Source organism: Coenobita brevimanus, chromosome 81, assembly GCF_032717465.1.
Source record: "Coenobita brevimanus isolate Jiangsu-jjx chromosome 81, ASM3271746v2, whole genome shotgun sequence".
Taxonomy (NCBI): Eukaryota; Metazoa; Arthropoda; class Malacostraca; order Decapoda; family Coenobitidae; genus Coenobita; species Coenobita brevimanus.
This window is the reverse complement of record NC_137034.1, coordinates 21717755-21745716: the sequence shown is the minus strand read 5'-3', so window position 1 is coordinate 21745716 and position 27962 is coordinate 21717755. Positions and strand designations below refer to the sequence as shown.

Here is a 27962-nt window from a genome sequence, read left to right as displayed (position 1 = left end):
CTCCTCCTCCTCTTCCTTTTCCTGCTCCTCCTCTTCCTCCTGCAAATATCTCTATCTCATCTCTTCACCTTCTGTCTGGCCTTTTTCTGCTACCCTTGCAATCTCTTGGAGTCCATGGTAAAAGATCTGAATTATTTTGCCCTTGACTGTTGAAGCACTTGAGAATGATGGAACGTATCTGGCCTTCCTATATGGTTGCTAACTGCATTCTGTAGTATGGGATGCAGGCTAACCATACCTAACCACAGGCGTTTCATTAATGGCTCTCAGTAATCAGTATGCATCCCACTTCTCGATTTCAGGTGTCAGCATAACGACTCCTGATACTCACGGTACATATCTATGGTGACGACCTTGGAGTGGGCGTGGGTAAGGTTGCTGTTGTTGGCGATACACTTCACATTGCGACCATTGTCCTGCCTGGAGAGGGCGGTGAGGTGGAGGCTGGCGCTGACGACGGCCACTGGGTGCTGGCCCCCTGGGGGAGTGACTCGTGGGAGAATTTCTTGCTGCCACACCCTGCCTTCGTCGTCCTCGTCCGTCACCCACCGTAGCACGGGTGCAGGGTACCCTGGGAGAAATAATGATAATGTATAAGTACAGGTGTTAATGTGGATCTGACGGAAAGCGTTAGGAGAAATACACTGAGGTGGTTTGGCAACATTGAGAGGATGGAGAGTGAGAGACTAACAAGGAGAGTGTATGTGAGTGAGATGGAGGGGGGAGAGGAAGGGAGAGGGGAAGACCTAGGATGAGATGGAGGGATGGAAAAGAGAGGTATATGAGAGAGGGGGTGTGAGTTGGGAGAGTGGGTAGCAAAATGGCAGGGGTCAGAGTGACATGGGGGCGATTTGTTTGTGGCCACCCCTTATGGGATAAAGTCATCTGTCTATAGATAGACAGAACAGAAAATAGACAGGGAAAGGTAATGATAGGTAACATAAAAATGCATGGGTGAAGATAAAATGAAGAAGAAAAATGAGAAATATCCGTGAAGAGATGTTGTCCCTGCATCCTGTATCACACTCAGGTATCGACACACACACGCCAGTACATATACACACTTACACACACTTACATACATACACACACATACACTTTCTTACACAAATACAAAATGAATTTACTTATGGATGCACACTTATTAATTTAGTTTATGAGTCCATCTCTGCGCACAGGCTCTACAACCCATTGCCTGAGGCTCAGCAGTCCTCCTACACATCATACACCTGCACATGTCACTACCTGGGTACTAAAACCCACCGTCCATATGGAACACATGCTACGGCTGTCTAATACCCTACGCACAGATTGATGTTCTCTCTCTCTCTCTCTCTCTCTCTCTCTCTCTACTGACTTGGCCAATACCTCTCTCTCCACAGATTCATAAACTCTCTCTCTCTCTCTCTCTCGTCCACACACATCCCTAACTCCCACATCCCTCGTACTCCCCCCACCCCCCGTCACACACACACACACACACACACACACACACACACACACACACACACACACACACACACACACACACACACACACACACACACACACATGCCTCACCGCCATAGGCCCTGCAGGAGAGTACGACCTGTGAGGCTTCCTTGTAGGGTCCCGCCGCCTTCCCGAGCAACCTGTCGTAGGCGTCGAAGATCTCTAGGCCACGGATCTCCTCTGTGGTGTATATCATCATCATCATCATCATCATTATCTGTTTAAACCCTATTGTTATCATAATCATCACCATCATCACCTATATCAAACCCTAGTGTATCATCATCATCATCATCATCACATATTTATAACCCTACTGTATCATCATCAATATTATCATCATCATCATCATCATCATCATCACCACCTCCATCAACACCGCCATAGCTTAATCATCATAGTCATCATTATCATTGTCACCACAACAACCATCATCATCATCATCATCATCGTCATCATCATCATTATCATCATCACCACATCCATCATGATCATCACCATCATCATCATCACTATCATTACAATCATCATCGTCATCACTACCATCACCATCATCATCATCACCTACTTTAATCCTACTTAATCATCAGTATCATCATCATCATCATCATCATCATTATCATCACTATCATCATTCTTACCCTACATACCCATGAACCCTGGCATTGGAGAAATAAAAATGAAACTTAAAAAAATAAAGAAGAATGAACAAAATATGACTAGAAGAGAGTTTAAATATTACTCGGCTTTAGAGTGTGAATGAACGAGTAAGAAAAAAATAGAGAGAGAGAGAGAGAGAGAGAGAGAGAGAGAGAGAGAGAATTTTCCATACCATGAACAGTGAGCTGGAGTAGTGACATCATGGTCTGTGACTCCACAAAATCCACCCGACAGGTGTAGTTCCCTGCATCTGCTACTGTGACGTCATCTACCTCAAGGAACCCCAGGCGAGACTGTAATAACATAATAATAATAATAACAATAATAATAATAATAACAATAATAATAATAATAATAATAATAATAATAATAATCTATATATTTATATACCTATAGCTGTTTCCCCTCTAGCTGGAGGGAACCAAGATAGGACAACACACTCACCAAAATACTCATACACACACACACACACACACACACACACACACACATTTACTAGTATCTTAGCGTCTAAGGGGAGAAGGGACTGCTCCTCACCGCACCGCACCTCACGAGGGTCTACTGGACAGTGCAATCCAGCGACATCCGCAGTAGGGCCCAACACCAGCGCAGGTTTGCCCCTGCCACATCATAATGTACCCATGCCCTTCCCTGTGTCTGACAAGCTCAGCTGATCAGACCAGATGTGGGAATCAGGGCCACATCACCATTTATGCATTCACAATATTTCTCTCCATTCATCCCTATCAAGCACAGCCATCTACCTTGCTTGACAGACATCCCTCTCGTATCTAGCACCTTCTTCACACTGTCCATCCACCCTATTCATGGTCTTCCTCTCAGCCTTACACCTCTCACATCAGATCCAGTTATCTTTCTCACCAATTGCTTTTCATCCATTCTCTCCATCTACCCAAAACACCTCATCACTCTCTGCTCAGCTCGATCAGCCATCTCTTGCGTAACTTCAGTTCTCCTTTGCTCTCCAATATTTCTCACTCAATCCATACGTGTCACTCCACACATACTCCTCAGACACCTCATCTCCATTACATTTAATCTTTTCCTCTCTGCAACAGCCATACTCCAAGTTTCAGCCCCATATAACGCAGTCAGTACCACTACACATTCATACAGCCTTCTCTTAACATCCATTCTAAGCGAACGACATCTAAACACTTTTTTCATTCCTCCCAGCACCTTCCTTATTTCACTCAGTCTAAACTTCACTTATACATCTACTTTTCCATCCACAGCAACATGTGACCCTAAATACTTAAAACACTCTACCTCCTCAAGAACTCACCATTCGAAACTACATCCATCCTTCTACCATCTACCAACCTCATACACTTCATCACTTTACTCTTATTCTCATTTACCCTCAATTTCCTCTATTCACACACCCTTCCAAACTCCTCTACCAACTGTCTCAATCCCTCCTCCAAATCAGCCACCAGTACAACATCACCTGCAAACTGCAGCTGACTCAGATTCCACTCTCTACCATCAGCATTCACCAGACTCAAACATCTACCTAACATTCTCGCATTCACCTACCTTACTACTCCGTCCATATAATTATTAAACAACCAAGGTGACATCACACATCCCCGTTGCAGCCCCACTTTCACAGGATACCAATCACTCAAAGTATTTCCCCTTCTTACTCACGCCCTACTATTTGCATAAAAACTTTCCACTCCTTTTAACAACCTACCACCTAATCCAAACAATCTCAAAACAGTCCACAAAGCCTCCATATCAATCCTGAAATGCGCCTTCTCTAAATCCATGAACGCCCAAAACACATCCTTACCTTTCACCAAATACTTTTCACACACCTGTCTCACAGCAAACACCTGATTCATGCATCTCCTTCCTCTCCTAAAACCATACTGCTCATCACCACTCCCTCTGGACCCACTCTAACTCACTTAATCAACACTTTACCATACACCTTACCTACAGCACACAACAGACTTATACCCCTAAAATTAGTACAGTCATACTTATCATTCTTACCTTTATATAATGGAACCACACACACACTTACCCAATCAATCGGCACCATACTGCTCACAAAACACAGTCAGCAGTCTTACTAACCACCCAACAATAGTCGCTCCACCACCTGTCAAACACTCCACAGCACATTCATCCATACCTGCAGCTTTCCTTGCTTTCATCTCCTTTACTACCTCCTGCACTTCCTCCAGCATGACCAAAGAATCATTCAACTCTCCCAACACATTTATTTCTTGCTCCCTTTCATCTGCCACAATCTCAGTCTCCCTTTCCTCTTCTACTTTTAACAATCTTTCAAAATACTCCACTTATCTCCTCCTTTCTGCATCCATCTCATTTGACTTTCTTCCATCCTCTGCTTTTACTTGCTCTTCCTTCTCAGACTCTCCCTTTTGCACTCTCTTCACCTCCTTCCAAAACATTTTCTTATTCTGTTGAAAATTTTCAGTCAACTGCCTACCCCATCTCTCACCTGCTGCCACTTTAGCATCATGCTCAGTCCTTCTCGCCCTATTCCTCATTTCCTTATACCTCTTGTATTACTTTTCATCCCTCTTGTCCAGCCACGCTTCATATGAACCTCTCTTCTCAGCTACAGCCATACGTATTTCCTTACACCACCATTCACTTCCCTTTCTTACACGACAACCCACTCGTCTAACACCATACACCTCTTCCACATACCCCACCACAGCACTCTTAAACAACTGCCATTCCTCCACACTGCCATTTTCCTGATCTTTCATTGCGTTCCACTCATCTTTCAAAATGATCTTTCACTGCGTTCCACTCACCTTTCAGCTTCTCCTGATACTGTCACTCTCTCTCTCTCTTTTGTCCAACTCACCCACTTTCAAAACCTCCCTGCCACACCCAGCTCCCCTATCTCTCACCCACCCCATACCAATTCTCAATTTTCCCTCCACCAGGTAGTGGTCAGACATACCTCCACTCTCCCCTCTCAGAACTCTCACGTCTAAAAATCTTTCTTTTACATTCAGGACACAACCATATACTTCGTAGTCCATCAACGCTCTATCAACAACCCTTCAACCCTCCTGTCTCACCCATGCAGACTTGTAAATACAGTATCTTTCAAACAAGGTATTTCCAATTACCATCTCTCGCCCAATTCACATCCCTGTCCTTCTTTCCCCATTATCATTTCTTCCAGGCACACCATGCATACTAACTACACCTTCAGCTGCTTTATTACCCACTCCAGCATTCAGATCTCACATCTTTACCACATTCACATTTGCTCTAAAACTCCGCAGACACACACATCAGCGTCATATCAGAAAGACTCCCTCTTTTCTTCATCCCTTTCATTACCAGGCCCATATGCACTCACAAATACCCACAGCTCACGTCCAAATTTTGCTTTTTCCCACAATGTTGAGGTGAGGTAGGATCCAGAAAACAAGACGTAAGGAAGAAGCAGGACAAAGAAAGACGCAAGACAAAGAAAGAAGCAGGACAAAGAAAGAAGCAGGAAAAAGAAGGAAGCATTAAAGAAAAAAGCCGGAAAAGGAAAGAAGTAGGACGAAGGTAGAAGCAGGACAAAGGAAGAGGTAGGACAAAGGAAGAGGTAGGACAAAGGAGGATTTAGGACAAAGGACGAATGATCAAAATTATGACCAGTGTGTGTGTGTGTGTGTGTGTGTGTGTGTGTGTGTGTGTGTGTAGACATGAATGTGCATGTGTATATACTGTATGTATATATATATTGTTGTATCACTGTAATAATATCAGGTTACTTGTAACTACAACACCTAATTACAATTATTTGCCAATACATGCACATACGTATTATTCTTTGTATATATTTTTTCGAAATTACGAAGTAAAATGAACTGACTGATTCACTACTACTATTACTGCAACTCCTACTACTAGTGCTGCTACTACTACTATTACTAACGAACTCATAGATACTGCCTGAGGGTTGTTAGGATGACTTTTACAGTTCATATCCCTTAAATATGATTTTTTTCTTTCTTATTCTGTCTGTCCAATTTTTCTGCCTACATCACAATAAGCACAGGTATGGACAGGAATGCGATCTTGCCTTCCTCTTGATGAAACCTTTAAATCTTCACTGCATGCAAATCACTATCTGTACAACATTCATTTTTATAGGGGAGTCTCTTCTGGCCTCTCTCCATCTACCGCCACAATTCCAGCTCCTTCCAGCCATTCCTTTGTCCCGTACGCGTACTTTACACCCTTACCCACATTCACTTCTGGAGAACATTCTAAGTAATCTTTACTACACCCAAACCACAAACTTTACAGCACTCATTTTCAGAGGATAAAATCTCACTGTCTCTCACCTCTAACTACCACAATTCTAATTCACTCCACCCATTGTTTTGTCCCCTACTGCACACCCATTTCTTAACCCCCCACCCACCTACTTTCATTCCTGGAGGATATTTCTGATTAAACCTTTACTACACTCAAGCCACCAACTCTACAACACTCATTTTTATGGAGTATATTTTCGTGGCCTCTCCCCACACACCATCAACATTCCAGCTCATTCCACCCATTCCTTTCCTCTGCGCCCACTTCTCGCTCTCCCCACCCACTTTCAGTCCTGGAAGTCATTTCTGAGTAAACCTTTCCTACACTGAAGCCACTAACTGTACAACACACGTTTATTCTGGGCACTCTCTCAAGGCCTCTCCACACCCACCACGAAAATTCAAGTTCATTCCACCTATTTCTTTGTCCTTCATACATAAGTTACAGTAAAAGAAGAGATTCATATGAGACTAAGATACGAGTGTCTTACCTACTGTAGTACTATGAGGAAAAAATATACCTATACCTCTTTTACTCTAACTTGTCCTAAAATTACCACTACTTCCACTGGAATGTTGAGTTGTAAGAAGACACAAAAATATGATGCTTGTCATGAAGAAATCCTATGGAAAGGATGTAAAGCATTTTTTTTTGTTTTCAGCCTCTGAGCTGCTTGAAATAAGCTGCAGGTGGACGAAAATGTGGGCCAAGTTTGAGTAAGAATAATATAGCCTGGAGGAGGATTAATTTTCGGTATAACTCTCTCTCTCTCTCTCTCTCTCTCTCTCTCTCTCTCTCTTGTATAATGGTATGCTGGATCTAAGTGTGGGAATGTGTCTTCAGGATCTTGATTATAAACATCGTATTCATTGCCATTATATCTGCCTGTTTTAGTTAATATATCGAGCTGTCTATCTATATCTACCTGTGTGTGTGTGTGTGTGTGTGTGTGTGTGTGTGTGTGTGTGTGTGTGTGTGTGTGTGTGTGTGTGTGTGTGTGTGTGTTACAGGAAATCTAAGGGTCTGGGGTAGAAAAAATGTGTTTATCTCACCTGGTAATTCTGGTGTAGCGCCTCGAGAGTGAAGCGTGACCTTTGACCCAGATTGCTGTTGTCGTGGACTTTGTGTTGCCCCGTGGCCGCCTCCCGAGCATCGTAACTGCAACACACATGCAATGGCTCAAGCAACATACACCGTAATTTATTTTTTAAAAAGCAGTCCATTGGTATGTGGACAGGATGGAGAGAGAGAGACCAAGTAGGAAAGTGTATGTGAGTAAGGTGGAGGGGGGAGAGGGAGAGGGAGACCGAGGATGAGATGGAGGGATGGAGTAGAGAGGTATAGGAGAGAGGGGGTGTAAGTTGGGGGAAGGGGAGAGAAATGGCAGGAAACAGTGTGATATGAAGGCTGATTGTGGCCACCCCATATGGGATTAAGGCGTCTGCCTATAGATAGATAGAAATAGGAACCTTCCCCCTTGTTCCACGGGCATCTGGTAGCGCCCACGACTTGACTGTCACTCTGCCATATTGCAGGGCTTCTAAAATAATTTTTTTGTTCCTCGAACTGCTTCTCTTTGGAACTCGCTTCTCCAGGTTATTCCCCCCCCCACACACACACACACTTCAACCTACAGCAGTGTAAGTTTAACTGTTACAGTTTTCATAAAAAAGGACACTGGCAATCAGATGTATGGATTCTTTTTATTCGTTTTTTTCCTTCCTCTGTTCATCATCTGTTAAAGTGAAAAAGACCTGAAGCACTCAGACTTGTTCCCTGCATGACAAAAAATAAACAAAGGAAAAAATAAAGAGAGCTAGATTCAAGATCCCTTAATATCGAGATGCATGTAGACACTGTGAATAAACAACTTGAAGTCATAGGCTGAGGAAAATACAGACTGAGAAAAACAGTTCCAAAGTTGACCTGTTGCTTACATGAGGGGCGTTTTGATTGCCTGTATTAAATTAAATATATATTGTAGCCTATATTAAGCCAGATGTCTGCGGTGTCCACCCAGGAGCCAAACCTCCTTACATCTCCCTGGACCTCGCCGTGGGAAAGACCCTGGTTCGACCATGGTGAGGCGGTGTGTACCACAAGGGGGCGCCAGATCCCCACAAGGTGTATGCACTGTACTGTACCTGTAGGATGGTCCCACAGAACCAGTTGCTTACCTGTGGCTAACGTGTCTGCTCGGCCAGACAGACCGGGGTTAAGAAACAACAGTCCACCAGTACGTGTTTTTCTTTTTTTTAAACTGGAGAAATTCGTCTGACAATGGGGGAAACACCAGGACGGTAACTTATATACGTGTGACTGTAATATACCATCATCACGTCACAGCCATATGCAGTTCCTTTCCTCACGGACTCAAATGTGTTTGCATGGAATTAATAAAGCCTTTGTTAGGAGGTAGGAATAAGGCTCCTAGGTTACTTCTTGAGGTGAACCTCCGATCTGACTACAGCTGGCCACGACAGAGCTGAATGGGGTAAGGGATCTTTGTCTTATGAAATACACTACAGTAGATCTATTTACATACCTTGGTTCATATGTACATCTATATCTACCTATCTATCTATTGCCAGGCGCCTTAATCTCGTAAGGGATGGCCACAAACAAATCGCTACCACGTCGCCCAGTCCTCTGACATTTGTCTGTACTCCTTTCAACTCACCCCTCCTCCTTATCTCATATATCTCTCCATTACATCCCTCCGTCACATGCTCGGTCTCCTCCTCCTCCCCCTCCTCTACTGTATATTACGCCTGATTATTTTTTTGCCTTAAAGAAGTTTTTGTAGTAGTAACAGTGATGGTGGTGGTGGTAGTAGTAGTAGTAATAGTAGTAGTGGTTGTGGTGGTGGTGGTGGTGGTGGTGGAAGAAGTAGTAGTAGTAGTAGTAGTAGTAGTAGCAGTAGTAGTGGTGGTGGTGGTGGTGGTGGTGGTGGTGGAAGAAGAAGTAGTAGTAGTAGTAGTAGCAGTAGTAGTGGTAGTAGTAGTGGTAGTAGTAACGGAAGAAGAGATAACCCCAGGTTGTGAAACGTGAACCCAGTGGACTGCAGGCTGCAGTTGTCCTCCTCCTGCAGTCCACCATCCTCCTTTTGGGGATATGGAGGGAGCTGAGGGACGATTGTATAAGCAGGCAGCCACTCGGTTGTATCAATGCCACCACGTGAAGACGTCCCTCCCCTGCGCCAGCCTTCGTGAAAGAAATGGCATATTTGCAAAGTTCACTGCACCACGATGTCATTTTAAAACACTATTTCTGCTAATGGAAAAAATAAATCGCATCACATCATCATCATCATCATCATCATCATCATCATCATCTCCCGATTGATTCTCTTGTTTGTTACCGCCAGCCTCGTAGGGAATATGGGATAGGGAGCAATGTTTTTCCTCCTCTGCTCTAGGGATAGATGATATGGTTACCACTTAGCATCATAAGTGATTTCCAGGGTTACACTAAACCATCAGGCATGTCACTTAGTGTAGAGTTATTTGGAAACAGCATCACATCCAGTGAGTTCATTCCTAAAACACACACACACACAATACTCATGTTCACTAATTAAGATAACTCTCTCTCTCTCTCTCTCTCTCTCTCTCTCTCTCGCTCACACACACACACACACACACACACACACACACACACACACACACACACAATATTCATATCTATTATTATTTTTTTATGCGAGGAAGAAGGAACCAAAGACCACGAGCCAGCAATAACTGTTCCTTCCAAGAGAAAAACAAAATACAGGAGAAAGCCGAATTCAAGATCCGATCATTTCGAGATGCCTGGACACACAGCGTTTGAAAAACTGGAGATCATAGGAAGCAGGATATACAGAGGGAGACAGTTTAAGAGTTGACCTGTTGTATAAATGAAGTTCTGGGAGTAACGGTTAACTCTAGCATTTGAGAGCTGGACAGAAAAGGGATGAGAGATTGCTGCCAGACGGGTGCTACGCCCCGTCATAAAGGTGGAGGCATGCATGCAAACAGTTCAGAGGAGCAGTGACCATTGAAGTAGCGATAGAAAAGAGAGAAAGATGCAACAGTGCGGCGAAGAGACAGAGGTTGAAGGGAGTCAGTAAGAGGAGGAGAGTTAATGAGACGAAAAGCTTTTGACTCCTCCCTATTGAGAAGAGCTGTATGTGGGGAACCTCCCCAACATGGGAGTTGTACTCCACACAGGGGCGGATAAAATCCGTGTATAGAGTCAACAATTGTGCAGGGGTAAAGAAGGAACGGTGTCGGCTTAACACACCTAATCTCTTGGAAGCAGATTTTACAAGAGATGTAATATAATCTTTCCAAGATAAGTCCCGAGTAAATGAAACCCAAGCATGTTCAAGGATGATGCAGGATTAAACTGAATATTATTAAACATTAATGGGTATACATGTGGAATATATTGTCGGGTTGATAGGTGTAAGAACTGAGTCTTTGATGCATTAAAAACCAGATTATTTTTACCCCAGTCAGAGATACGAGCCAAGTCAGACATTAGGTGTGCCATAGCCTCTTCCTTTGTTTGTTGAAGTAACTGCTGAGATGGGCGTTGCGGGAACCGAATGGAAAGGTGAAGGGTGGAGTCATCAAGGTATGAGTGGATAGTGTTAGATGTGCAGCTTAGAAGGTCACTGATGAATAAAAGGAAGAGAGTTGGTGATAGGGCAGAGCCTTGAGGAACACCACTGTTGACAGATCAAGGAGAAGAGCGATGGCCGTCTACAACAGCAGCTATAAAATAACCAGAAAAGGAAGCTGGAGATGAAGGCACAGATAGAAAGATAGAAACCGTAAGAGGAAAGTTTGGAAAATAATGATTTATGCCAGACTCGATCGAAAGCCTTTGAGATGTCAAGTGCAATGGCAAAGCTTTCGCCAAAGTCCCGAAAGGAGGATGACCAGGAGTCTGAAAGGTAGATGAGAAGATCGCCAGTGGAGAGTCCCTGACGGAACCGATACTGACGATCAGAAAGAAGGTTGTGATAGGAAAGGTGCTTTAAAATCTTGCTATCAAGAATTGACTCGAAAACTTTTGATATACAGAATGTTAAAGGAAATGGACGACAGTTAGACGGTTGGGAATGGTCACCCTTCTTTGGGACTGGCTGAATGAGAGCAAACATCCAGCAAGAAGGAGAGGTACAAATTAATAAACAAAGGAGAAAGAGTTTACCTAGGCAGGGTGTAAGCACAGAAGCACAGTTCTTGAGAACAACAGGAGGGACTCCATCAGGCCCATATGCCTTGTTAGTACTGAGGCCTGTGATGGCAGAAAATACATCAGCTGAAGAAATTTTAATGTCAGCCATGAGGAAGTCAGAGGGGGTGGAAGTGATGGAGGAACAGCACCGGAATCGTCTAAGTTGGAATTGGAAGAGAAAGTCTGAGCGAAGAGATTTGCTTTATCAGTAGAAGAAATAGCTACAGAACCATCAGAGTTGAAAAGAGGAGGGAAGGATGATAAGCTAAAATTATTAGAAAAGTTTCTGGCAAGGTGCCAGAAGGAACAGGAAGAACTAGAGTTGGAGAATTGAGAGCATTTAGTCTATCTATCTATCTATCTATTGCCAGACGCCTCGGATGAAATTATTTTTAGCAGAGCGAAGGACAGACTTAGCACGATTCTGGGCAGAAACGTATCAGAGATGTGATTCAGGGGCGGGTTGGCTCCGATACCTTTTAAAGGCCCTGTCCTTATTGCGGACAGCATTAGAAGAAGCTTGATTAAACCAAGGCTTTCTTGCATTAGTCAAAGGATATTAGAATGGAATGTATGCTTCCATGCCCGAGAGAATAACCTCCGTAATGCACAAGGCACACTCAGATGGCTCCCGGCCATGGAAGCAATAATCATTCCAGGGAAAATCAAAGAAGTACTACCTGAGGGCCTCCCAATCCTCAGCTCCAAAGTGCCACAGAAGACGTTTCTTTGGAGGGTCCACAGGCCGTACTGGAGTGATAGGACAGGTTAAGGTAATAAGGTTGTGATCGGAGGAGCCCAATGGAGAGAAAAGATCAACAGTGTAAGCAGAAGGATTAGTTGTAAGGAAGAGGTCAGGTTTGTTGGACCTCTCTCCAAGGTGGTCAGGGATACGGGTAGGGTGCAGTACAAGCTGCTCAAGGTCTTTAAGGATAGAAAAGGTGTAGGCTTGTTCACCAGGTGGATCAGTGAAAGGAAAGGAGAGCCAAAGGAGAGATTTTAGAAAAAGGAGAAATGGATAGAATGTGTTCCATTGTAGAAGTAAGATAGTCGAAGAATTTTTGATAGTCAGTAGAATTAGGAGATAAGTAAACAACACAGATATATTTTGTCAGAGAATGACAAGAAAGGCGAAGCCTGAGTGTAGAGAATTCAGAAGATTCGAGTTCAGGAACACGAGAGCAAGATAAGTTGTTGCGTATATATACACAACAGCCACCTTTGGCTTTGAAATTAGTATAGAGAAAGTAGGAGGATACAGAAAAGGGTTTGCTGTCAGTTGCCTCAGACAGCTGAGTCTCAGTTAGAAAGAGAAGGTGAGGTTTTGAGAAGGAGAGGTGGTGCTCAACAGACGGAAAGTTAGAGGAAAGGCCGCGAATGTTGCAGAAATGGAGAAAAAGTGAGTCAGACAGTGGTTCCGGGCAGCTCGAGTCGTCACCGGGAGAGGGGCGGATAGTGGGGGCATTTATGGTCCCCCCCCCCCTGGGGACTCCGAGGCTATGTTTAGAGATGCAATAATTTGTTTGAATTTTTGAAAAGGAAGTGTAGTGTGTACTATGCATGTTGTTTGGTGTAGATTGTTAGAGAAACTTGTATTGAAGAGCATGGTGGCCTACTGTCTGTGTTACTGAAACACTGAAAAAATTCAGCAAAGGGGGATGGTCAGGAACTAGTCCCGAGGGCTGATGAAACGGAAACTCCAGCTCTCCCTGTCATCAGCTTTCCATCCACCTTGGGAGTACTGCCCTGCTCGACTGGTGCTACAATCTATACTCTCTCTCTCTCTCTCTCTCTTTCACACACACACACACACACACACACACACACACACACACACACACACACACACACACACACACACACACACACACACACACACACACACACACACACACACACACACACACACACACACACACACACACACACACACACACACACACACACACACACACACACACACACACACACACATACAATATTCATATTTATTAATTACATAATAACTCTCTCTCTCTCTCTCTCTCTTTCTCTCTCTTCTCTCTCTCACACACACACACACACACACACACACACGGTAGCAGTATATAAATTATAAAAAAGCTGTGATCATCAAGGATTTTAATAAATACTGTGTCTGGGGGCAACGTTTTGTAAGGCTCCGTAGCACCTGTTCCTACGCGATTAATCTTGCTCATTATACCTTGCTCTGATAATCTGTGTTAATAAATCCTGCAACTATCGCCATACTCAGCATAAATAACGTACAGAACTATATTAGCCAGGAGTATCCAAAAATAAATCGGTAAGGGAGAGGTGTTAGGGAGCTTCCTTATCCAATGAGAATACGAGCCTATGTGTTTCTTCATTGCTATGGCCGTATTCTCGTCGACCAAGGAAGCTCCCTAACATGTCTTCCTTAGCGATTTGTTTTTGGATACTGGTGGTTAATATTTTGTACGTCATTTATGCAGCGTATGGCAACACGGGAAGATTTATGTAACACAGGATAGAAGAGTGTGGTATAATCAAAAAATAAATCGCTTAAGAATTGGTGTTTGGAGAGAAATTAGGGGAAAAAGGGTAGATGTATAGGGAGTCGATGTAAAGTGGGTAGTTGTAAAAAGGGTAGTAGCTGTAAAAAGGGTAGCTGTAAAAAGCGTGGTTGTAAAAATGGTAGCTGTAAAATGGGTATTTGTAAAACGGGTAGCTGTATAAAGGGTAGCTGTAAAAAGGGCAGCTGTTTGAAAAAGGGTAGCTATAAACAGGGTGGTTGTAAAAAAGGTAGCTGTATGAAGGATAGCTGTATAAAGGGTAGCTGTTGTAAAAAGGGTAGCTGTAAAAAGGGTAGTTGTAAAAAGGGTAGCTGTATGAAGGATAGCTGTGAAAAGGGTAGCTGTTGTAAAAATAGTAGCTGTATAAAGGGTAGTTGTAAAAAGGGTAGCTGTATGAAGGATAGCTGTGAAAAGGGTAGCTGTTGTAAAAGGGGTAGCTGCAAAAAGAGTAGTTGTAAAAAGGGTAGCTGCGTAAGGGGTAGCTGTAAAAAGGGTAGCTGTTGTAAAAAGAGTAGCTGTATAAAGGGTAGCTGTTTTAAAAAGGGTAGCTGTAAAAAGGGTGGTTGTAAATAGGGTAGCTGTATGAAGGATAGCTGTAAAAAGGGTAGCTGTTGTAAAATGGGTAGCTGTAAAAAGGGTAGCTGTTGTAAAAAGGGTAGTTGTAAAAAGGGTAGCTGCATAAGGGGTAGCTGTAAAAAGAGTAGCTGTTATAAAAAGGGTAGCTGTAAAAAGGGTAGCTGTAAAAAGAGTAGCTGTAATAAAAAGGGTAGCTGTAAAAAGAGTAGCTGTAATAAAAAGGGTAGCTGTAAAAAGGGTAGCTGTAAAAGGGGTAGCTGTAAAAGGGGTAGCTGTAAAAGGGGTAAAAAGCTTAGTAGCTATAAATAGGGTAGTTGTAAAACAAGCAGTTGTACAAAGGGCAGTTGTGTTCTCACCTGTAGAATGGTTTGGTGGAATCATCTTTGTACCACAGGATAAGGCTGGGTCGGTCTCCTGGGAAGGGCAGCTCACAGGGCAGGTGGGCTGTGTGTCCTGCTAGGGTGATGCGGGACACAGTGGTGGTGGCTGCAGGGAGAGAGAGAGGTGTTAGACAGAACATAGGCAAGGCAGGTGGAAGGCAGGATATGGTAGACAGGGCAGATGGTAAGGAGGATACTAGTAGGGCAGGTGGTTGGTATGGCAGGTGGTAAGCAGGGCAGGTGGTAGGTAGGGCAATTGGTAAGCAGGGGAGGTGATAGGCAGGGTAGGTGGTAGGTAGGGCAGGTGGCAAGCAAGGGAGGTGGTTGAATTTCAGTATTGAAAATTCTTCTTCCATTTCTCCGGGCTATTTCTTGTGTGTTGCGGCACTGGTTTAGCTTTATAGATGTCTACCGTGCATCACTTACTCATTTCCTACTCACACGGCCACGCCCATACAAGCAGACTGAACCGTTCCCAAAACACACAAGACACCGCTAAGTGAAGTGCTATTGACATACGTTTCTGTAGAGTGAGCAACAACAGCTACTACTACTAGCACTACCACCATTAATACTACTGTGCTATTATCACTACCACCATCACTACTACTACTACTACTACTATAATTTTCACTACTACTGGTATTATCACTACTACTATTTTTTTTCCAATTCACCTCTGTCCATTTGGAAAATATATTGTAAATATCAAAACCAACATTCATTATACAGTTCACCATTTGGAGCTGTAACGTGAAGGTTAACACTAACCTTACAATCCGTTGGCCCCAAGCTCGCCAATGGCTGTGGTTACCAACAATATACTACTACATTTATTACTTTACTTGTTTCATTAACATTACAGTGCTAATAAAGACATTAATCTATTGGACTCGTTGGTCAATGCGACTCTCTCTCTCTCTCACAGTAGCTTCGTAATCCATACTCGCCAGAGAGACAGGCATGAGGACTAATGATCTTGAGTCTTTGAGACACAGGAGTGCAGACCTCACGAGGGAGAAGGACAGTCAACATCTCATCCAGGACATAACAGAACTCTGCGGTTGACACTTCTTCCCAGAAAGAACCTCTGCCAGTCTCGAGCACAGTCTCCCCGCCTCTGGACCCATCCCACCTGATCTTGCGAACACAAGGGGAGTGAATCAACCTTGGTCCACATGTTGGATCCTTTCTTGATAGTTTTATTTTTTCTTGTTCGTTCCTCTTGTGTGCAGCTTCAAGAGACAAATCGCGTTAACATGTTACCATAGGATCAAATATCCTGATTTCAAAGAAAGTCCTCTGTCCAAGTGTCCTGAAGCCTCGAACACTGACAACCACTCTTGAATCACTTGATATGTTTGCTTTTCTGTGGATGACAAGCTTACAGTCTAAAGGGAGCAGAGCTGGCTCATGGTGACATCATGGTATATTCCTGCACCATTTTCGCAATGAGGTCACGTACTTCATCATATCGATTTTTTTTTATGCATGGAAGAAGTAACCAAAGGCCAGAAACTTGTAAGACTGTTCCCTCCATGAAAACACAAAAACAAGATAACGGAGAGCCAAATTCAAGATCTGTTCATCTCGAGATGCCTGGACACACTGCATTTGAAAGACTGGACATCACAGGCAGTAGGAAATACAGATTGAGGGAGACAGTTCCACAACTGACCTGTTGCTTACATGATGGACTGGAAGTAAGGGTTAACTCTTGCATTAGAGAGTTGGACAGAAAAGGGATGAGAGTTTGTTGCCAGACGGGTGCTACCTACCAGCTGTAGCGGTGGAGGGATGCAAGCAGACAGTCCAGAGATGCAGTGACCATTGAAGTTGTGATAGAAAAGAGATAAAGATGCCACAGTGCGGTGAAGAGACAGAGTTAAAGGGAGCCAGCAAGAGGAGGAGAGTTAATGAGACAAAAAGCCTTTGACTTCACATTGTTGAGAAGAGCTGTATGTAGGGAACTTCCCCACACATGAGAGGTGCACTCTACACAGAGGTGAATATAACTCACGTATGAAGTCAAAAACTGTGCAGGAGTAAAGAATTCACGGGGTGGGTTTAGCACATCGAATCTGTGGGAGGCATATTTACAAGTGAGGTAATATTACCTTTCCATGATAAATCCTGAGAGAATGGAACCCCAAGAATGTTTAAAGATGGTGCAGGCCTGAGTTGGATATTGTAAGAAATCAGAGGATTTTCACAAGTTAAAGGATGTAAGAATTGGGTTTTTGAAGCATTAAAAACAACACGATTACTTTTACCCGAATCAGAAATATGAGCCAAGTCCGACATTAGGTGTGCCATAGCCCTATTCCTTGTTTGTTGAAGTAACTGCTGAGATGGACACTGCGAGAAGTGAATGGAAAGGTGAAGGGTGAAGTAATTAACGTATGAGTGGACAGAGTTAGAAGTACAACTCAGAAGGACATTGATTAATAGAAGGAAGAGAGTTGGTGATAGGACAGAACCCTAAGGAACACCACTCTTGATAGTTCTAGGAGAAGAACGGTGGCCGTCTATAAAAGCAGATATAGAACGACCACAAAGGAAGCTGGACAGAAGGATAGAAACTGTTAGAGGGCAGTTTGGAAATTAAAGATTTATGCTAGACTCGACTGAAAGCCTTTGAGATGTTAAGTACAATGGCAAAGCTTTCTCCAAAGTTCCGAAAGGAGGATGACCAGGAGTCTGAAAGGTAGGTGTGAAGTTCGCCAGTGAAGCATCCCTGACGGAATCCATACTCATGATCAGAAAGATGGCTGTGATAGGAATGGTGCTTAAAATTTTTTTAAGAAATGATTAAAAACAGGATGTTAAAGCAATAGGGTGATAGTCAGAGGGCTGGGAATGGTCACCTTTCTCTGGGACAAGCTGAATGAGAGCAACTTCCAGCAAGAAGGATAGGTACAAGTTGATAGACAAAGGCGAAAGAGTTTGCATAGGCAGGATGTAAACACAGTAGTACAACTCTTGAGGACAACAGGAGGGACCCCATCAGGCCCATATGCCTTGTTAGTATTGATGCCAGTGATGGCAGAAAATATATCAGTTGAAGAAATTTCATGTCATCCTTGAGGAAGTCAGAGGGGGGAAGTGATGGAGGGAGAGCACCGGAATTGTATAAGGTGGAACTGGAGAAGCAAGTCTGAGTGAAGAGTTCTGTTTCGTCAGTTGTGGACAGCATTAGAACAAGCGTGATTAAACCAAGGTTTTTTACATTAGTCAAAGGATAAGGGAAAGAAATGTATGCTTCCATGCCCAAGAGAATAACCTCCGTAATACACGAGGTACACTCAGATGGTTCTCTGCCATGTAAGTAATTCTCATTCCACGGAAAATCAATGATGTACTGCCTGAGAGCCTCCCAGTCAGCAGCCCCAGTGTTCTTGGGGGGTCCATAGGCCTTACTGGAGCAATGGGACAGGTTAAGATAAGGTTGTGGTCAGAGGAGCCCAAAAGAGAGAAAAGATTAAAAGCGTAAGCAGAAGAATTAGTTGTAAGGAAGAGGTCGAGTAACTTGGTACTCTCTCCAAGGCATCAGGGATGTGGGTAGGGTGCTGTACAAGCTGCTCTAGGTCATTAAGGATAGAAAGATGTAGGCTTGTTCACTAGGTTGATCAGTGAAAGGAGGGGAGAGCCAAAGGTGGTGGTGAACATTTAAATCACGTACTATATAATGGAGATCTCGGGCAAGGAGAAATTGATAGCATGTGTTCCATCTTAGCAGTAAGATAGTAGAAGAATTTTTTTCATTGTCAGTAGAATTAGCGCAGATATATTTAGTCAGACAATGACAGGAGAGCCGAAGCTGGAGAATAGAGAATTCAGATGATTCAAGTTCAGGGACACGAGAGTAAGATAGGTTGTTGCGTACTTATACACAACAGCCACCTTTGTCTTTGAAATCAGTATAGAGAAAGTAGGAGGAAAAAAAGATGGGTTGCTATCAGTTTCTCTGACAAATGAGTCATTGTGAGGAAGAGAAGATGAAATTTAGATGAGAAGAAGGAGAGGTGGTACTCAACAGAAAGAAAGTTAGAGGAAAGGCCGCGAATGTTGCAGGAATGAAGAAGTGAGTCAGGCAGTGCTTCCAGGCATCTCGCTTGGTCGTCACCGGGAGAGGGGCGGATAGTGGGGGCTTTGATGGTCCCACCCCCCGCAATGGACTCCGAGTCTTTGTGTAGAGATGCCATTTTTGGTTTTTGTTTAAATTTTGAATAAGAAGTGTAGTGCATAATGTGCATGTGGTTTGGTGTTGATGGTTGAATGAATTTGTCTTGGAAAGCATGTTGGCCTGTGTTACTGAGACACTGAAAAAGTTCAGCAAAGGTGGATGGTCAGAAGCTAGTCCCGAGGGCTGATGAAACGGGAGCTCCAGCTCTCCCTGCCATCAGCTTCCCATCCACCCTGGGAGTACCTCCCTGCTCGTCTGGTGCTACAGTCTACTCCCTACAAATGCACAGAAAGCCTCCACTCTTGCAAACCATTGCTACTACTACTATTACTACTACTACCACTGCAACTACTATTATTATTATCACTACTGCTAGTACTACTACAACTACTGTTACTGCAACAACAACTACTACTACTACTGCTGATGCTATCACTACAACAACAAAAACAACTATATTACTACTATTATGACTACTACTACTATTACTACTACTACTGCTACTACCACTACTACTGCTACTACTACTACTACTATCTATCCATCCATCTATCAATCTACCTGTTCATTTATCTATAGCCAAACGGTTAAATCCCGTAAAGGGTAGCTAAAAAACAAATCGCCCCCATGTTACCCTGTCCCCTGCCATTGCACTCCCCTTCCCCCAGCTCACACACCACTCTCACATTTACATCTCCACTCCATCCATCCATCTCATCCCCAGTCTCCCCCTCCCTCTCCCACACTCCACCTCACTCACATACATTCTCCTCCTTAGTCTCTCACTCTCCATCCTCACCACCTGGCCTAACCATCTCATTGTCTTTCTCCTAACGTTTCCTATCTCATCCACACCACAACGCTCCTTCACTCCCTCATTCGTCAGTCTGTCTCTCCTCATAACTCTACCTTCTCCTCTCAAATAACTCATTTCCACAGCTCTCACACTTGACTTGTGTCCCTCCAACAAGGTTCAAGCTTCATTTCCATACGTTAGAGTGGGCATCACAGTACTGTCATGTATTAACTTTTTCACTTCCATGCTCACTTCCCTGTTTCATGTCACTTCTTTCAAGGAACCAGCAACCTTTCTTCCCTGTTGCACATTTCAAGGACTTCACCCTCCAAACTTCCATCCTTACGCACCACACTACTGAAGTATTTAAATGTACTTACATTCTCCATTTCCTCACCATCACTCAGTGATTTCATTTCTCTTGAAGACCACAACTTTACTTTTCCCTATATTCATTCCTCCTCCTCCTCCTCTTCCTCCTATTATTACTACTGCTTATTATTATTACCTCACCACTACCACCACCACCATTACTACTACTACTACTACTACTACTGTTCTGGCATATCATTTAGATGTAAACTGAACATCATGTTATAACTTGGTTAAGGAAGCTCCCTAACACTGCTTCCTCATCGATTTATTTTTGGCTATGGCTGGTGAATACCCTTCTGTACGTTATTTATGCAGGGTATGGCGATACTGGAAGGATTTAAGCAACACAAAAGAGGACAGTCAGATGCAATAAGCAAAACAAATCGCTTAGGAAAAGGTGTTGGGGAGATTTCTTAACATACGAACATACAAGCCGAACAGTCTACAACAATTTCTAAACACAGTGAGAAATTATAAATGATATGGTAAGAATAATTTCAAACAGCTTAATTCAAAAGTTTGGGGATGACTGTTAACACACGCGGGAACATTACTGTTTACTGGGGGTGATGTATCATTCACCTTTGAAGTGGTGTCCCTCCCTCATAAGGGTTAGTGCAATGAGTCTGACATTTTTTTTTTTTATCCCTATACTCTGAAGACGAGTTAATAATAAGGATGCCAGTAGAGGAAGAGGGAATCGCAGCAATTTTTTTTTCCAATGTAGTTAGAAATGTCTTCTAAACAGAATCGCCTGACGGATAAGAAGAAGAAGAAGAAGAAGAAGAAGAAGAAGTAGAAAAAGAAGAAGAAGAAGAAGAAGTAGAAAAAGAAGAAGAAGAAGAAGAAGAACAACAACAACAACAACAATAACAACAACAACTTGAATTCTGAAATTGCTGAAGCAATTTTAAAATAAAACCACATTCCAGATGAAAATACTTTTATCAGTGTAGACCTATTATTAAGGGACTTTTGGTATGACTCAAAATTTTTTACCGATTTTGGCCTGTTACCTTGAGATCAAAGTCAAGGTCATTCATACTATGCAAATCATGTTCACTCCTGACCTACTACATTCCCAGCGAGTTTGGTCAAAATCAAACACTTTCCGATTTAGCACCTTCAGGCATGAGGTGGCCATTTTGATTTTCCTCAATATCTCAAAAAGTATGTGTTGGATCTCAGTACCAACACCCAGGTGCACTAGCATATGTTGACGACTACATACTGGAACACTGGCAAAGCAATCAATTCAATAGTTTTTGCTGGGCAGGAGAGCAAAAACTAAAAGAAAAAAAAACACACACACACACACACAAAAGAAAAGCATTCGGGAGCTGAATGCTAGTCGCCTGCCACAATATGCTGTTGGCTAAGTCCACAATTTTCCATGTTTTGAAACCCTGAAGGCTTCATGTTAATAGCTCAAGCCGTTCATGAAATATAATGGTGCTAAAGATGGGTAATAAAAACTAGCTGACCTTTGGCAGCCATTTTGATGACCTTCACCTTGACCCCAAGTGCCCGTTTTCGAATTCGTCCAAGATTTTGGCCATATCTTGATACTCTGAAGGTTTCAAGTTCATAGCTCAAGCCGTTCATGAGATATGATGGGAACACACACACATACACACACACACACACACACACACACACACACACACACACACACAGGTGAACAAGAACATTATCTTTCCGCCTTGCTAACAGGCGGGCGATAATATAATAGAGGGCGGTAGTGCGGCGCTAGAGCTAGTGAGAAAAAAAAAATGTGCCCCAAAAGTCAGCAAGCAAGATAAATCACTCCTGGAAATTTCAAGTCTCTGTCTTGAACGGTCTTAGAATGTCAACCTTCTAGATCTCCCCCCACCCCCCAAAAAAGAAGAAAAAAAGAAGTAATATCTACAATATCAATGATGTGGAGTTCTTAACAACAATAACAACAACAACAACAACAATAATAATAATAATAATAATAATAATAATAATAATAATAATAATAATAATAATAATGATGATGATGATGATGATGATGAAAGAAAAGAAGACAAGATGACCTAGTGTCAAAGGATTGAAGATAAAAAAAAAAAATAATAATAATAATAATAATCTTATAACATGGCCCAGATTTTCGTCTTTTAACAGCTTATTTCATGCAACTCAGTGGTGGAATAACAACAGTGGCGGCTCTGCTTGTTAAACGTGTCACTTCCTCGAGACTACCATCATCGTCTAGTGTGAATCTATTGCCGTATTCAACAGGTGGATATTTTTTGGCCAATCTAGGAATATAAAAAGAGTTCGAGATAGTTTCAAACAAAATGGCTCCCAGTTAGTTTGAGAAAGTTTCCCTTAAATGAAACTTCCCTCTCCCTCCCTCCCTCCCCCCCACCTCTCTCTCTCTCTCTCTCTCTGAGGCCGTTCGTTGTGTGATGTTCCACTGTTATTCCCCTCCCCCCCAACTCCCGACCCGATCCACCCCCACCCCACCCATCCCACCCTATTCCCCACCCACACCCATCCATACATGTCCCACCTTACCCTCATACACACCCCACTACTCTCCCATCCTCACCCACTTCCATCCCCACTCTCCCACTCCACTATCCTCTTCCCATTATCCATAATCACCTACCCCTTAAAACTCCATCTATCCCATCCTCCAGCCACACTCCCTACTCCACCCTTGTACTCCCTGATCCCTACTCCACACACACACACACACACACACACACACACACACACACACACACACACACACACACACACACACACACACACACACACACTACAACTCTCTCCCTCACCCCTATTCATACTACACGACCAGCCATGCCAATCAATTACACACACACACACACACACACACACACACACACACACACACACACACACACACACACACACACACACACCACCATTACTATATCAAGCCCATCAATTTCTGGCCAGTAATACCAGTGTGTTATTTGTGTACATCTATGGAGTGCACTTCATTACATTCATTACGAAACAAATATCATAGGTGTACATGTAATTACCTGTGTTTTAGGGACATGCGCCAGTACTCGGTGCGGAAGGTGGGAAGTGTGAACATCGGGGGCAGGGTTGCGAGAGGCAGACAAAAAAAGATGTGGGACGAGGGCATACGGTGTACCCTCAGGAAAAAGGGACTCAATAGGGAGACTACCAGAGACTGAGCAGCGTGGAAAGCCGCTATTGGGTGACCAAGGCCGATGCATGAAAACAGGTTAGAGCCTTCATAAACGAGATGCTTCAATACTATACGATTTGTCTTTTATGCTGTGCCTAACTTTGTTTATTAATAACCTAGTGCAGTCCACCACCCTGTCAAGTATAGGCCTACTGAAACATCAACCCTTCTGTACAAAAGGTTGAATATACCTGCCCTGCAATATACCAGCCCTATATTGGGGAATAGGGATCACTAAAAGAAATGTGCGCAAACAAGGAAGGATCGCTGGAAAGCATGCATAACCAGCAAGGATTCAAGTAACGTTGAGAATGTAAACCCAAGAAGCTCTTTTGACTCTGGTATCAACAGTTTGTAAAGAGTCAAAATAAGGATTTGTGGGTTTACATTGTCAACGTTACTTGATTTCTTGCTGGTTTTGGATGCTCTCCAGCAATCCTTCCTTGTTTGTTTACTCTTTTAGTGATCCCTATTTCCCATTTTTAAATTACTAATTTTTTATTTACCTAGTTTGCTTACCATTTTTTAAATAATCCATCTACGAATTAAACAATCAAAACTCTTGAGTTCCAAGTACCATTAAAGCTTTTATGTTATGACACTAAACACTTGGCATTTTCTTATAATGTTCATTGCTGTGATGGTGTGGCTTTGCACACACTGATTGTTGGTTATTTTTAAATTCTGGTCATCATTTTGTTTACAATAGTTGTGAGGCCTCTTACAGTGGATATTGATTGTTTCAGAATCTCTATATTTTGCAAATTGATTTAACAGAGGTAATTTTTTAAGAAGCTGCATTGAGTAAAATCTGAAACGCTATGTATTCAAACTGATTACAAAACAGAATCAAAATCTACTGTTGTGTGCATTGCACGACTATCTTGCATTATAGTGGATTTTTTTTTTTTTTGTAAAATTGAAAATGCAACATTACTACATTATTTACAGTAATAATTGATGTAGAGGGCCCAATAATGTACCTGCCCTATAATATACCAGCCCTACAATAATATACCTGCCTTAAAATATACCTGCCCTATTATATAGCTGCCTTACAATATACCTGCCCTATAATATAGCTGCCTTACAATATACCTGCCCTATAATATACCAGCCTTATAATATAGCAGCCCTACAATATACCTGCCCTATAATATACCAGCCTTATAATATAGCAGCCCTACAATATACCTGCCCTATAATATACCAGCCCTACAATATACCTGCCCTATAATATACCAGCCCTACAATATACCTGCCCTATAATATACCTGCCCTACAATACAACAGTCCTGTAAAATACCTGCCCCATAATATACCAGCCCTACAATATGCCTGCTCTACAATATACCTGCCCTACAATATACCTGCCCTACAATATACCTGTCCTATAATATACCAGTCCTATAATATAACAGTCCTATAAAATAACAGTCCTATAAAATAACAGTCCTATAATATAACAGTTCTATAATTTATCTGTCCTATAATATACAGTACCTGCCTGTAATATACCTGTCCTGTCATAATTACAAGAGGCATGGTGTTTACTGCTGGACCTCTGGGGAGTCTTGGCCTAAAAGGAATAAAAAGGGCCTAACACAACCAAGATTGATGAGTTTATTTCCCCAAACTCCTTATGAATATCTCACAAAACGCTGGGAAACATGGACTAGCATTCAACTGAGAAACATGGCCTAAAACTGCGATCTCCCCAACTTGAATGCTGAGCTGTAACAATAGATTAACATTATAATATGATGTTAGTCGTGAACAAGTGCAATGGGAAGGACGTTGAACCATAGCATTGTCTTTTTCTCCCACTCAGCTCCCTGAAATGGGCTTCAAAAGGACGAAAGTTTTGGCCAAAATACCGCAAAGTGAGTGACTTGTGGTAGGGTCCAACATATACAAATCAGTAGACTAGGACAAATTAGGCTGAGCTAGGCTGTTTTAGTTTGTGAATACTCACGTTTTAGTTTGTAGGCAGCAGGAGTGGAAGATGCAATGGCAAGGAGAAGCAACATCCTGATTACCCTCTCACTCAAGCTCCACCTCAGGCTCCATCTCAAGGTCCACCTCCACCTCCGCCAGGTAGTTTGATTACCAGCGACAGAACTCTCACTCCCGTCTCGTCTTTTTAATGGCAATCTTTCCCCTCGAACAATAAGTTTGGGGGGTAAAGCATGGGTCAAGTCACACCTTGGCTTTTCTGTGCCTATTGCTCGTCTAGTCCTTGAAATCGTTCGAGTTGGCGAGGGAGACGAGGCATTGGGGAAAGCTGATGTGGGTGGAAGGGTACTTGGGCAGTTCGAGGAAGTGGATAGGAAGACTAAAAGGCATGTTATTGTGTCTGGGGGAGAGAGTTTGGGAGAGTGTGGACATTGGCAGGGTATAGGGCACGTTTTGGAGTCCAGGATATGGAGTCTAGGATTATATGGGAAGTTAGAGGTTGAGAAAGAGGCAGTACAAAGATTTGTTGCTTCTGGGGGAGAGGGTTTGGGAGCATCTGGGCACTGGCGGAATATAGAGCACGGTTTAGGGCAAGCGATATAGTCTGAGAGATGGAGCCTATGATTATCTGGGGAGTGGCAGGCTAAGACAGAGATATTGCAGAGATGTGCAGCTTTGACAGAGAGAAAGTTAGACTGGTGCAATTCTGAGACTGTGGAGTTGTTGGTAAGACTGAATCGTGTTTGGGATGTGAGAGGGGAGAGTGAAGAAAGAGAAGGTTCTGGGTTTGTTGGAGACTTTATGCTTGTGAGGTTGGATCGTGAGGAAAAACATGAATCTGACGTTATGGGAACATGAGTGAGTGTGGGGTTAGATGGTGTCTGGGTAGAGAGAGAGTGTAGCAGACAGCAGTGGTGGGAGTGGAGGTGCTGTAGGGTGTGTCTGGATTTGGTGGAGTGGGTTGGGCAGGGTGATGTGGTCTGGAGTGAAAAGTGGGACGGTGGGAAGAGGATAGGAGGGGAGTAGTCTGATGGGGGATTTGTATGTACATGTAGGTATCTGGGCTGAATGGAAGGTATGGCCAGTGAACCGGGGTAACACCAGTTTGATATTGGGTATGCCCTGGCATTTCTCCACTGCAAATGACCACAAAGCACACAGCATGAACTTAATGGATCCACACCGAGCACTGTGGTGGCAGGGAGAGTTATGGCGGTTGCGGTAAGATCCTTCTCTTTGTTACCATGCCAGCAGTTACCTCTTTGGCAGCTGGCCTGGTATGGGGCTTCAAGTTCCTGCCGTGGGCTTGTGGGTATTGAGGCAAACATTAATGGTCACTCTGGTGCTCATACCCACCTCGATCATCTTATTAATTAGCCAAACATCACGCATGTCATGGCTCCATTATTTAGCAAGACTTCCCTCTGTACCTTAAAACACTGGTTGATATTTTTTTTATCGGACTAAAGAAATCACCCATACTTAGCAAGAATTTCTTTTACACTTTGATTGTCTTTTCTCCTCCACCAAACTCTGCAGATTGCCCATATATCCAAGACCTTTTGCACTCACTGATTTATGTCTTCTCCTCTACAGCACTTTAGTAACTGGCCATTTTAGCAAGACATTCCTTTGTACTTTAGAGCTAATATTTTCCATGCTGCAGGTTGAATTCCACATGTATCTATACCCATAGTCTGTATCTGCAGCTCACTGGGTTACACAGAGAGCATGAGAGAAAGATAGTCAGTCCTTGTCTTAGAGGATGGCATAAGACAGCAAACTTTTAACTCTCTGCCACAGTTTATAGAACGCACATTTCTGTCTGCAATTGTTCCTCAGTGGGTCACAAAGACACGTTCAGAGGAGGCAAATATCTGTCATCTTCCTGCCTGTATCTTTGCCTCAGTGGGTTACGGACATGGATACAGAGTCATTCCTCGTTCGACAAAGCGATGACGCGAGCTTGTGTTGACGGGTTTGGGGTAGGAAGTCCTGTACACGGATCTGAAATGGAGAAAAATAATGTTACTGTCTATATCTGTCTATCCACCTACCTACCTACCTATCTGTTTATTCATCTACTGTATATACCCACCTACATACCTGTCTGTATATATACCCACCTACCTACCTATCTATCTGTCTGTCTATCTACCTACCTACTTACCTACCTACCTATTTATCTATGTATCTATCTATATAT

At 43.0% G+C, this 27962-nt stretch overlaps 1 protein-coding gene across 1 annotated transcript in view; it reads right to left on the bottom strand.

Moving 5' to 3' along the window:
- The window catches only part of LOC145409500 (nephrin-like), a 74779-nt gene extending 51096 nt beyond the window's left edge, over positions 1-23683 (bottom strand). The window contains exons 1-7 of the mRNA XM_080279891.1: positions 23628-23683; positions 16177-16361; positions 15203-15332; positions 7542-7647; positions 2324-2444; positions 1561-1671; positions 332-571 (exon numbers count right to left, since the gene is read on the bottom strand). Of these exons, the coding sequence (XP_080136017.1) occupies positions 332-571; positions 1561-1671; positions 2324-2444; positions 7542-7647; positions 15203-15332; positions 16177-16361; positions 23628-23683 (949 nt within the window). The remainder of the gene's footprint in view (positions 1-331; positions 572-1560; positions 1672-2323; positions 2445-7541; positions 7648-15202; positions 15333-16176; positions 16362-23627) is intronic.
- Positions 23684-27962: the final 4279 nt, after the last annotated feature.